At 48.8% G+C, this 13,154-nt stretch overlaps 1 protein-coding gene across 2 annotated transcripts in view; it reads right to left on the reverse strand.

Annotated features, from left to right (window-relative positions):
• Positions 1-8,753: 8,753 nt before the first annotated feature.
• The window catches only part of RBPMS (RNA binding protein, mRNA processing factor), a 167,445-nt gene continuing 163,044 nt past the window's right edge, over positions 8,754-13,154 (reverse strand). The window contains exon 7 of one of the 2 annotated variants that reach the window (XM_036011655.1): positions 8,754-9,312. In XM_036011655.1, the coding sequence (XP_035867548.1) occupies positions 9,174-9,312 (139 nt within the window). In that variant the 3' untranslated portion in view covers positions 8,754-9,173. The remainder of the gene's footprint in view (positions 9,313-13,154) is intronic. The other variant, XR_004899959.1, reaches the window with a different exon arrangement.

Consider the following 13,154-nt stretch of genomic DNA (forward strand, 5'->3'; position numbering starts at 1 on the left):
AATTGTCTCATGCCATCAAAGGTGGATAGACTCGTCTCGGCAACCTGAATACTAGCTTTACATCCCAACCCTCAGGGAGCTGACCTTGAGGTCCTTCTGGTGGAGAGTGTGCTTATCTCCTCGTCACTGGCCAAGCTCACCAGAGCTGTTATCAGATACATGGGTTCTTTTTTTTTTTCTTTTTATTTTAATCATTGTTCAAGTACAGTTTTCTCTCCCCTACTCCCATTCGATACATGGGTTCTTAAGAGTCGTGATGCCCCACAGGAAATCTTTGTAGTGGTTCCAGCCTTCTGTGGCAAACTGCCCATTTTCCATATTTGTATTTATGTTGTGGTCTGCAGTGCTTCTTTGGGCTGATTGTTACAGTCCTTATATCCTAAATTGAAATTGTAGTGGATTATAAAAACAAGGTTCGTTGTTCTCAAAAAAGGTATCGCTGTAACCTGAAGCAGTAAGTACTTTGTGCAGATGACAAGGAGTCCTCTTTATTTTTATTTTGTTTTTTAAAAATACTGTATTTTTTATGGTATTACAGTTGTCCCAATTTTTCCCCTTTTGTCCCCTTCCACCCAGCCCCACCCCCCACTCCCATAGTCAGTCACCATACTACTGTCCATGGGTCACGCATGTATGTTCTCTGACTAATCCGTTCACCTTCTTTCAGCTAGTCCTCCCTACCCTCTCTGCACTTGGAGCTGTCAGTCTGTTCCATGTTTCTGTCTCTGGTTCTGTTTCGCCTGTTTATTTTGTTCACTAGATTCCACTTATAAGTGAGATCACATGGTATTTGTCTTTCACTGAGTGGCTTATTTTACTTAGCACAATAGTCTCCAGTTCCATCCAGGCTGTGGCAAAAGGTAAGAATTCCTTCTTTTTTTACTGCTGCATAGCATTCCATTGTGTAAATGTACCACAATTTTTAACCGTTTATCTACTGATAAGTATTTGGGTAGTTTCCAAATATCGGCTATTGTAAATAATGCTGCTGTGAACATAGGGGTGCGTATAGTCTTTTGAATTACAGTTTTGGAATTTCTAAGATAATTTTCAGAAGTGAAATCACTGGGTCAAAAGCAGTTCCATTTTTAATTTTGGGGGGAAAACTACTGTTTTCCATAGTGGCTGTACCAGTCTGCATTCCCCCCGGCAGTGCACCAGGGTTCCCTTTTCTCCACATCCTTGCCAGCACTTGTTTGTTGACTTCTGATGGCCATTCTGACTGGTGTGAGGTGGTATCTCATGGTGGTTTTAATTGGCATCTCTCTGGTGGCTGGTGATGTTGAGCATTTTTTCCTATGTCTGTGGTCCATTTGTGTGTCCTCCTTGGAGAAGTGCCTATTTAGGTCCTTTGCTGGTTTTTTATTAGATTGTCATTGTTTGCCTCTTTATTATATCCAAGGTGCACAGCTCGGCCTGAGAAGGTGTAAGACTGAGGCTCCTCAGAACCCGGGCAGCTCACCTGGTCTAGCTTCATATCAGAGTTGATAGTAAGGAGGAGCTTTAATGTCTTAACAGCATAAAACTAGTTTTTCTGTAAAAATCTGGAGTTAGCTTATCTCCAAGTATGCCTACTTTTCGTGGTTTGTGCACACCATTGTTCCCCCCCCCCCCACCAATTTTATTGTTACAAATTTGTTTCAGTTGATATAGAGAACTGCGTAAGTTTAAGGTATACACGTAATGATTTGACATACGTATACTATATGAAATTGTTGTTATAAGCTTAGTTAACATCCATCATCTCACATGGATACCAAAAAATTGTTTTGTTTGCGATGAGAAATCTTAGGATTTACTCTTTTAACAGCTTTCATATATGCCACACACAGTGTTAACTGTAGTCGTGTTGTCCGTGGCATCCCTTGGACTCACTCATGTCACAACTGGAAATTTGTGTCTTTTGACTGTCTTCATCCAGTTTTCCCTCCCCCATCTTCCACCTCTGGTAACCACAAATCTGATATTTTTTTTGATGAGTTTGGATTTTTTTAAAAAGGTATTAAGTGAGATTATACAGTTCTTTTGTGTAATTTCTATCATATTTTTTCTTATAGTAACCATTAGGCTTACATAAATATCTTAAATGGGTGATGCTTCAAAGTTAGTTTATTTGCCTGGTGCAGTGGGAGAACCAGCTCCAAAGCCGATAAGGCTCTTTGTGGTCTTGACTCAAGCTGACCACGCCTCGAGTTCTTTGGCCAAACAGGGACACTAGGTTGTCACTAGCTTTGCCTGCCGAACTCTGAGCTTTTCAGTGTTCTGGCCAGGTTTTTTGGTCTTTGGGGCTAGGAGCTTCCTTCAGCAATGGTTGGGACTATTACTTAGCTCCCATGCCAGGGAGTGAGGGGAGGGCCAGCTTCTAGAAGGCTCCCAGGTCACCTTGATCGGGCCTGCTGGCTGGGAGGGGCTGGGAGCTGCTCTTAGCAGTGGGTGAGTCCATGACTTAACTCCCCTGCCTGGGCATAGCCCGGGTGGCACTGTGTGTGGCACTGGCTTTGCAGGTGATCAGCTCTGCTTGCCTCTGACTTGCTCGAGCATTGCTCGGCTTCTAAGTCGTCTTGTCAGCCTCTGTGGTCAGGCGGGGCTAGGAGCTTCACTCAGCAGTAGGTGGGGCAAAAGAAGACCAGGCTCCATGACTGGCAAATCCAAACAGGACCCAAATCAGGCAAACTGCACTCTTCTGAGTTTCCTGGTTGGGCTGTGACATCTACTCGGTTCTGCAGTTGAGCAAAGATGCTGGTTGGGGTTATTACGGTCACAAACTGCTTAACAACAGGGATACTTCCTGACAAATGTGTTGCTAGGTGGTTTTGTTGTGTAAATGTAACTGTACTTACAGAAAGCCAGATGACATAGTAATTGCATGTGCTATACTTTTATACCACTGGCAGTGCATTAGGTTTGTTTACACCAACATTGCTTACAAACACGTGAGTGATGTATTGTACTACATTATGATGGCTGTGTCACTAGGCAATAGGGATTTTTCAGCTCCATTATATATAATCTTATGAGACCACTGTCTGTATGTGGTCTGTCATTGAACAAAATGTCATTATGCTGTGCATGACCACTTGGGTGCTGCAGGTAGGACCTCAGTCTGCCGAGAACTCCGAGCTGGTGGTTACAAGTCCCTTTCTCCTTCTCGCCACTCGGATTCTGGGTGGTTAATTTCCTCAGTCCAGTGGGGTGAGATCGAAGGGGCTCCTAAGAAGTGACTCAACACTGAGACAGCTGTTGTTCACCCTGGACACTGTTTTCCCTGTCGGTTTAGGGGCCCCCGGCGTGGTGCTGCGGTGGCCTGCGGAGCAGCGGGTGCGTAGCTGCCCTCGTGCCCTTCTGATGTGGTCTGTTCTGGTCTCTGTGGTGCAGGGGAGAGCTTCAGCCTCACCCTGTGTTCTAGAATTCTCTCAGGTGTGTCTCCTCCATGAATTGTTAGTTGTTCTTGTGAGGGGAACAACCTATGTTGTCATCTGGGGGTATCACCTGTCACCATCTGCTTTGTTGGTTAGATCTGGAAATGCATTTTAGACATCTCAGACACGTCCTTTGTTTTACAAGGAGGCAGACATCAAGGCCTCCATCACAGGTTTTAAATAAGGTGTTCCAGCCAGTCGTATTATTACTAGTGGTTTCTAGCTAAGCCTGTGCTCATCGGTACTTTGTGAATTGGCCTTATAGTTGATTTCAGTTATTTTATCTAAACTATTTCAAAAATTAGGAAGTTGACATTTAGAGAAGTTAAAATGTCTTACTGAAATGTCACCTTTGCAGGTTCTATAGCTTTACCTCATTCACTTGCATTTTCTTGTGTTCATTAAGCTTTGATGTCCTTTGCCACCTGCATGGGAGAGAAATTCCTCCCCTCGTTGAGGTACTGGGATTAGGTCATCTGGCGATTTGTGGGAGGGGCATAGTCTTTGTAGGAAATTGTGATCCCCCATTGTGTTTGAAGATTGTAATAAAAAGAAGGAAGAGTCTTTTACCAGTTTTTGTCTAAAAACATATCCACCAGAAATTTGAGTTAAAGTTGCTGTCAAGTTCTTGCCTCTGCTCCTTTCTGCTGGATCTTCTGGCCATTTAGAAATAAGTGGGAACAGGCATGGCTGGGTGCATTAACAGGTTAGTCTATATGCATTTGATCCATAATTCATCGTAGTCTCTTGAGGCTTTTAAAGGGGGTAGCTAAAACAAATATAATTGAGCCTAGACCAAGTGTAAAAAATGCTGCTGTCACGTCCTGTAAGTGTAGCCTGATGATGGCGGGACTCTGGGGACGGAGGGGCCCTGATACCTGTGCAGCAGAGGACTAGCAGAAAGGCAGTGCAGGCCTGTTCCTCCTGTTAGTCACATGCCAACATGCCAGTGTCCTGGGGGCACTGCGGGTGCGCAGCTCTCGACCGCTTCTGGGGGCGGTTTGAGACTACTAGGAGGAAAAGTACTGTGTGTGCGGCACTAGGGCATTTGGATTTATAAGTCCCCCAATTGTTACAAGTCCCCCAAATGAGAGTTTTCCGAGGCAGAGATGTCCCCTCTTCCCTTCTTGCCATTGTTTTTACTTGCAAAAGATTCCTTTGTGGGGAGGACTGGGGTTTTTTGAAGTTTTATTGACTGTTTTTAACAAGCCAGGACCAGCATTGTTGCCCTGTAGCAAGGCAAGAGTACTGTGTGTGGAGACAGCAGACATGACCTGTCATTCGTGTATTGCTGTCCTTGGGGCTTCACACAGGTCAGTCCCTCTCTTTCCAGCGAGTGTTTTGGAGCCCCTCCTGAGAAAGCCACAGGCGTTCTGTGGGAGGCAGAGTGCTGGGGGAGGTCCAAGGATCTCAGGAAACCAGTTCTCAGACTAAGTGAGCCTTAGGACACCTGCCCCAGTCCTGGCGTGTGTGCCCGTGTGCGTGTGTAGACTGGAGGCACTTGGGGAACAGGTGGGCTAGACCCCGGTATTGTGCTCTTGACCTTCCTCTGGCTGTAGTTATAAAACCACATTTTCCCTTATGAAAGGATTTCTATTAGAAATAAAGGTGGTTGGTGCCCTCCACCAGAGTGGCAAGGCTGCTGTCCTGGGCCCCTTTGGACAGGTAGGCCCATAAAATGAGTTCAACGCCCCTGGTTTGGAGGTGGGCCAATACACTCCTGTGACCAAAACCATGCGGTTTCAAGAGTCGGTAAGAGAAGTCAGTGAATTTCAGCCATCCAGAATTTTGCAGGGGTCATACTTCAAAGGACATTCAATCCAAACTTGACCTTCAGGTAAGTGAAAACACGGAAGAGTACTACTAGCAGGAGAGGACTGAGTCAACTGTGGCCTGAATTTGGCAGGACCTGCTCCAGAAACACCCAAGAGCTGCTTTACCTTGTGCTTGACTGTTTTAAGAATGTGAACTTTCTTGCTGAGCTGCTCACACCTGAGCCTGGCCTGCTAGTTCTAGGGGGAAAGCTCTTTTGTCCAGGTAAATATTTCAACGTGAGCATCATTTCTCATTCAATGTAGGCGTCTTTTTTGCTCAGAAGACAAGCTAGGGTTGAATTTAAGCCTCTGAAGTATTTATTGGTGATTTAGGGTTCAGTAGCGTGGTCCGAGTTTCACTTGAATTGTGAGAGATGGGTGTGAGCAGTGGAGTGTGGAAGGCTTCGCTCGTCTTTCCTTACGGGCACAGTATGTTACGGTTCGTAGGAACAGGACCTTTCCCCGTCTGCTGTATAAAGCAGGAATCAGTGTGGTGGGCACTCCCAAGTACTGGTAAGATAGTCTGGGTGTTACCGGACAGCTGTGCAGGGGATAAAACAAAGAAGTTTCATGGCATATTGGCCTCTTTGGGGACTTGGAGTGTTCGAGAGCCAGGTCGGTTTGGAGAAGAGTGCGTGCTGTTGTGGAACTGTCGGGGGTTCTGCCGCAGTGGCAGGTAGCTCTGCCGTGGCGCTTGGATGTTTGTCCCCATCTGGGGGCCTTACATATTCGACTAGCTGATTGCATTTGGTGTTCAGTATCCTAGGTCATATTTTTAGTGCAGGTGTTTTGAGGACTGGTATTTCAGATAACAATAATATTCTCTTGCCTTCCAAGAATGCTGTAAAATTGTTTGACGTCATGTGGGGGTGTGATAGAGCGGATTACCAGTCAAAGAGTAAGAGCAGCTGTGTGTCAACACTCTTACAGCTGGGTAAGGGCGCCTTTGTCACCAGCGGGTGGTCATCAGTGGTAGGGAATGCAGCAGGACATGTGCACATATCCGCAGCACTGAGCGGGCTCACTCAGAGCACTCCCGAAATGCCTGGGCGATTCCTGTGGCCCCTGACACAGACACTGGGAATTCCTGTGTGCTGAGACATGAAATTCAGGGACGTTCCTTATGCCCCACAACTCAGGGCCCAAAGATGCTGTGGGGTGCTGGGGTTCGGGGAACCTCAGAGATGAGAACAGTAGAAATTGTATATTGGTCCCATAAAAAGTAGGTCCGACGTATATGCAAACATTGAGTCCAGTGAGTTTGAAGCCTAGATATGCGCATTGGCATTCTAACTTTCACTTTCCAAGTTCCTTTAACTTGTCATTTTGTTAGAGGTGGAAGGTATGGCCTAGCATTTAACGTTAGATACCAGTTTCGTGACTACATTAGTCTTATGTACACAAGGGCATGTCTTCCCCTCCCAATAGAGAGGGTTCACTTCGTAATGAAAGGGAAAGATGGCTTAGTTACCACCTTGGTGGAGCCCACACTGGGCCATTATGAATGTAAGCAAAAGGGAACAAACCTGCCTCCTCTTGTCCCAAGCTCCCAGTTCCAGGACAGCTCATTCCTGTTCAGTAGTGACAGAAAAGGCAGGTTCTCAGACTGGAGTGGAGCTGGTGTCTGGGTGGTCAGTGGGAACATATGTAGAGTCCGTAAGCACCACCACACTTGTCACTTGCACATCACTAACGGCCATCAGTCACCCTGGTGTGGCGATTGGGGTGTTCATCCAGCCATCCCAAGGCCTCCTGTGATGAAAATGCCTATGGAAGTGACTGTTCAGGCAGTGACTGGGGTGAGGGTGGCCCAAGGTAGAGAGGAGAGGCAGTGAATCTCCTTCCGGAGTAGTGACACCCTCGATTCCTAGGCTGTCTGGCCAACCTCTGGTGCCTCCGAGTAGGAAGGTCAGAGGGCAAAGCTCCATTGTCAAGGTCAAGTCTGTCCTGGAGCTGTGCTGGGTGTGGCCTTCAGAGCCCAGGCAGGACCGTGGAAAGCTGAGAGCCAGTTGTCTGCTGTGATACCTGGGCTCCCAGCTATTGGAAGGCTGTGATGGGGACCCACTCTCGGTGATGGTCTCCTCTTCGAAATGGACAGGAGACCCAAACCACCAAGCCAGTGTTACTGCCCAGCAGGACTAATAATGGGTGGGACTGAGCACTGTGGCTTCCATCCTTTCTCCCCCTTGGGGAAGAGGGGCTGGCGAGTGTGTCTATGAGAAATGCTTTTATCACCTTGGCCATCAGTGCTTGACTTAACACTTAACTGGAAACCCTATGTGACTATAGATTTCAGATAATCTGGAGCTGAGCTTTGTAGGCTGCGGTGGATGTGCGCCCAGCAGAAGAGGCACGTGGCTCCGCTCTGTGCTCCTCCTGCCAGGTCAGGACAGCTCCGGTGAGGGCCATGGACTGCGGCACCAGCCCCGCTCACCGAGCACCCACCATAGAGCGTTTGTGGAGGCCATTCTCTGGCTCTCCCAGCCCCGCCTCCTCCTCTGGCCTGTCAGTGCCTCAGGGGCTAGCGCTTAGGTCTGTCGAGGCCTGAAAAGGGCAGAGAAATCTGCTGGCCCGTGGTCTGCAGTGCGGTTTCCTCTCGGTTGACCGTGCAAAAAGAAATTTGCCCAACAGTGGCATGACAGCTGGGATAAGCACTTTATTTTTAAAAATGACAATAGAAAATTACCATTAAGCAAGTTATAAAAGTATAATAGATTGCGTGGAAGTTGCTGTTTTCCTTAGAAACAACCGTATAGACGTTTCACCAGGAGCGCAGCGGTGCTGCCGAGGGCACGAGCAGGGTGTGAACACCGCCGTCCCCATGCTGCTGCCAGCCCCTTGCCTCGTTTCTGTGAAGGGGAGCCCCTCTTCCCTGGCCCCCCTTTTCTGTTGATGACCTTGAAAGGCTTCTTTATTTCTTATGGAAAAGAATGAAATCATATAATCATTAAAACACTGTTCAGCACAACATGAGGTCAGTTAAGAAGGACCTTGATCATGTTTAGCTGTATCAACAGTTGAAATTCTTAGGTCAGTATACATTTTTTACACATGGCTCTTCTATAAGGAGGGGAGACCGAGCTATCAGACTGTGGAAATGTGTCGGCTTACAGCACAACACTGCCTCTGTGGTTCTGACGAAGTCTCGAGGCAGGCCGGACAGTACTCATCCCACACGCCCACTGACGGCACCATCTCCCGTGGGCCACCGTGGTGGCAGCTTCCCAGTGCGCACGCAGCGTTCAAGACAGTGTTTCAGATGGCTCGTTCAGCACGCTGCTGCCAAGACTTGGGAACACAGCGCAGCCGATGTTTTGCGGAATCAGTTGGGAGACAGGAGCTGCCCACTGCAGCCAAGGCTGCCCCCTTTCAGTGAGACAGGCTCTGCACCTGCACTGGGGGTTGGCGGTACACCTGTATGACCAACCATTGGTCACCTCTGGAGCGGCCAGGGTTTTCTGAGGGCGCACTCTGGGAGCTAGTCCCCAGGAGAGGCTTTCCTGCCCAGCCGTGGACACGTCACCAAGGTCAAGCCCCTGGGGGCTGCCACCTCGCACCGCCAGTGCACACCCAGTACTGCGGTCAGCACAGCTGTTCCGGAACGTCCAACACCATGTGTCTGCCGCACCCTGGACCCGGGCCAGGCAGATTTCTATACATTCACAATACGCTCTGGAAATTTTCATATTTAAAAACATGCCTCAAACATGCAGCTTATTTTAGAGGAAAAAAATAGATATTTTTAAGTACAGGCATTCAAAAGTCGAGCACAAAAATTGTGATCCAACCCAGTGTAAGATCATCCATCCTGTTACACTTCAATGTTTGGTATAAAAATACTCACTCTTGGTTTTATTGTTGACATCTTTTATGTTTTGCTTGAAAATATCTCCAAACTGTACAGAAAAGTATGTCAGACCATGCATTCACAAATAACACACTATTTCTTACAATTATACAGTGTAAAAGAGTAAAACATCTTTATTATATTTATTTTCTTCGGGGGAAAAAACCAGATGTGTGATGGAGGCTGTGGCAAAGTCTTGAAGGGATCAAAACTGGGCAAGGTGGTGTCAAGCCTGAAAGAGAAAGAGGTGTGTGAGGGAAGCAGACTTGACAAGTGTGTGTGTGCAGCGATTCCTCCTGGTGCGGGGCTGTGCTCGGAGACACCTGCTGCTGGAGCTCACGCTTCGGAAACTCTCGCCTCGGTGGTCCCCTATTCAAGCGTGTGCCGGCGTGGAATGCGCTTACTGCCTCGCCGGTAAAGACCACACCAGAGTATCAGTCTTAACCTAAGATAACACTTAACTTTCTTTCTTCTTACTAGAAACCTTTCAACACCTCCTTTCCCTGCAGTTGCAAGGAAATGCCCCCGTTCGTTGTGCATCGTGGTAGAAGAAAAGGCCTTCGGAACAATCACTGAGGCTCTTTGATGCCCCTGGCAGAGTCCCTCCTGCCGGGGTTTCCTTAGCCCCATCGTGCTCCTTTGCGTCTGGGCTCACGTAACCGAGTCAAGGCTGGCTGCCCTGGGAGGCCTCTGGTACTGTGTGCGCTCCGTCACACATTCCACTCTCCCTCCCTGGGACCGTCTTACTAACATACCAGACCCACAAATCTGTGGCTGTAGAAGAGGTATATGCTGGAGTAAAACAGCACACACTAAAATCTTGTACAGGGAAATGCTTGTATGTGAGTGGGAAGAAGCTAGAAAGTAGCATTACTACTGAAAACCCATATTACTGTCCTCAGACTTATTTGGGAAAATGTATATCTAGCAGTAAAACCCCAAATTAGAAACATTTTGGTGAACACTCAAACACAGCTAATGACATGATTTTAGAAAATACTTCTCCCCAAACCAGGAATGAACAGTGCCTGGTGAATCTGAACTCGGATCCAGCCCCCCCTGCCACAGCCTGGCGTGCAGGTGCAGCAGTGGGGCATGAGTCTGAAGGCCCCTGTGACAGACACCTCAGTGGCCCCTCCGACCCCGCCTGCCACCTCAACTTCCTCAGCAGGATTCTCTGAGACAGGAGGAAGGGAACACCTGCAGGGCCTCACACTCTGACTCTCCTGCCAGCCCTGATTCCCGGCACACCAGAGGGATCAACCCTCCCTCACCGGAGCTGGATGAGGGCCCGGCCTGCTCACACCCGTCTTTGGTGTAGGTAACGTGTCCTGTGATGGATGCTTTGTGAGCAGGGTCTGCATGACCCCTCTTGAAACTTATGTCTCTTCTGCTATGCTCTGATTTCTCCCTGGTAGGCCTGGGGGCGGAGGGGAGGCCCACCGGGATCCCACCATCCAGGTGTGTGCAGCATGGAGCAGCCCTGGGTGGGTGGCAGGGATCCCAGGCTGCAGGGGGCTGATGAGGCCTGGCATCACGTTTGAGGCTGTACTAGCTCACTTTCCCAAGGAACCCACAACCTTCTGGCCTATCTTGCATCACCACAAATGTCTGATCTGCTTTTAACTGCCAGAGGATCCTCCCCTCCAGTGTGAAGAAGGCCCCCAACCCCACTGCCCAATCACCGCCCGTCAGGGGAGGGGGAAAGCCAGCTTAGAGGAAGTGGATGTGAAGCCAGTTTCCTTCCCCTGCATTCTTAGCTTGTCAGGCCTGGAATGACACCTTCCACGTCATCCCAACCTGGCCATGTGCCAGGAGCCCAAGCTGTGTGTGTGTTGCTGCCAGGAAACCATTTCTGAGGAACAACACACAGGGGCGGCACTTGGCTGCCCTTAGACTCTGGGAACGGGAGGGGCCTGCCAGCGGCCTCCTGCAGAGCACGGGCCTGGAGAGGGCCACCGTAGGAAAGCAGCCGACACTGGATGTGGTTACCAGGCACCGAGAGCGGCAGTCTGAAACCAGAGCTGCCACACCGCTTTCAGGGGCTGTATGAACAGGCAAAGGAACATCAGCCACACGTGCGCTCTCCTTCCTACGGGCTAGATGAAGTCCCTGCCATCTCCTCCAGCCCTTGGCTGTGCGTGGTAAGGGGCCTGGCTGGCCCGTTTCTGCTTTCTCTGGAGAGCTCACATCCAACTTGGAGCAAATGCACATTGCTAGTCCTGACCTCCTTGTGGGTCCACAGCCAGTTCCCGGACATTTCTGCCATGACCTCAAAGGCAACATGTCTAATCTCAGACTTAGTAAACCTTAACACAGCTCCTGACCCCTGTGTGTCTTTGCCCCTATACCCAGCCCCCGGCGCTCTGTCCCTGACACAGCCCTGTGCTCTCAGAGCCTTCTGCCACTTCCTGACACCACCACTACAGGCTTGCCTCTCCTGGTGTGTTCTGCCATGGGTCTTCATCCATTTTGCTGTGGGCAGCAAGATGACAGTGATGCCTAAAGCAGCCCTCTCCCGCAGACCCAAACCCCTAACACACCCTCCTCAAGGCTCCTGAAAAGCCTGGTCATATTTTCCCTTCCTCCCTTCTTCTGTTCTAACATCCCTCCCCCGCAAACCTATTCTCTCTCCAAACTCTCTTCTTCCAGCCTTTCCTGGTCCCTTCAGCCTGCCCGCTTCCTTCAGGAACTCCTCGGGGAGCTCTCACTGCCTAGACCCCGTATTTGGCTTTCTCACAGGATCATCTTGGATTATTTTCCTCCCTAAAACTATTTCTTCTTACCTCTACCCCAGAAGAGTCACTTGGACTGTGTGGCAAACGAAACGGGGACAATGGGCCGCTCCCGGGATGTGGCACTGAAACTCGCCCGTGCCTGAGCCAGGCAAGGTGCCGGGGGACCCAGGTGGGCTCTGGCTACGGGCCCAGTGGCACCCCGAGCACCTCTGCTGCGCGTCTCCTGCAGGAAGCTGCACAGGGAGGATGGGAGGGGGACTCCTGGGACGGAAGAACGGCTGATTTTTTGAAGTGAAAAATCTAGACGGGGGGAGGGGAGTCTCCAGTTTCCTGAGCTGTTCCATAACTGCTCCACAATGAAGTCTCACATGGGAAAAGAATGTGTCCCCATGGCCATCGATATTCCCAGACTGAACAGAAGGTCAAAGTGTGGCTATTTCAGTCCCTGTAAACAAGGAAGAGGTTTCACTAGGAATGGAGTTCAAGCCTTGGAATGTACTAACAAGAACATTTTCAACGGAATGCAAAGACATCTGAGAACACAGAGCACCGTGGGGGCAGAGGGTCGGGCTCTGTTTAGAGAGAGGTTTCTCCTCACAGAACCTCCCCTGAAAGGGGGTCATCCACAACCTGCGTGTGGTGGGGCAAACAAGGGAAGAAACGATGTTAAAAATCTCATCAGAAGTAAGTCACAACTGTTCAAATTTTAAGATAATAGAGAATGTTTCCTGATACTTGAAGAACATTATACAATTCCAAAACATTTCATTTCAATTGTCCTTGCTCAGAAAGACCTGACAGGGGCCAGTTTCCCCTCGCTCACCTTTCCCATTGTTTGTGGAAGTGCCTTGTGAGCCTTTCCTCCCAGCAGTAAGAAAACACTAGTTCCCCTCTATCCATCTACACATACAGAAGCTTCTCCATTTATGATGGGGTTATGTGCCAGTAAACCCATTGAAAAAGTCACAAGTGTACTTGATACGGAACATCATAGCTTAGCCTACCTTAAACGTGCTCAGAACATTTACGCTACACCACAGTTGGGCAAAATCATTGAACACAAAGGCCACTTTATAATTAAGTGGATTAAAGACTTAAGACCTGAAACCATAACACTCCTAAGAGAAAACTAGGCACTAAACTCTTGACATCTAAGCAATATTTTTTTGGCTATGTCGTCTTGGATAAGAGAAAAAGAAAAATGGATGGGACTACATATGGAACAAAACTTTCCGCACAGCATAGGTAACCACCAACACAACAAACGGACAGCCTGCTGAATGGAGTAAGATATTTGCCAATAGACATCGATAAGGGATTAATATCCAGCATATAA

The sequence above is a fragment of the Phyllostomus discolor genome, chromosome 11 (assembly GCF_004126475.2).
Source record: "Phyllostomus discolor isolate MPI-MPIP mPhyDis1 chromosome 11, mPhyDis1.pri.v3, whole genome shotgun sequence".
NCBI lineage: Eukaryota > Metazoa > Chordata > Mammalia > Chiroptera > Phyllostomidae > Phyllostomus > Phyllostomus discolor.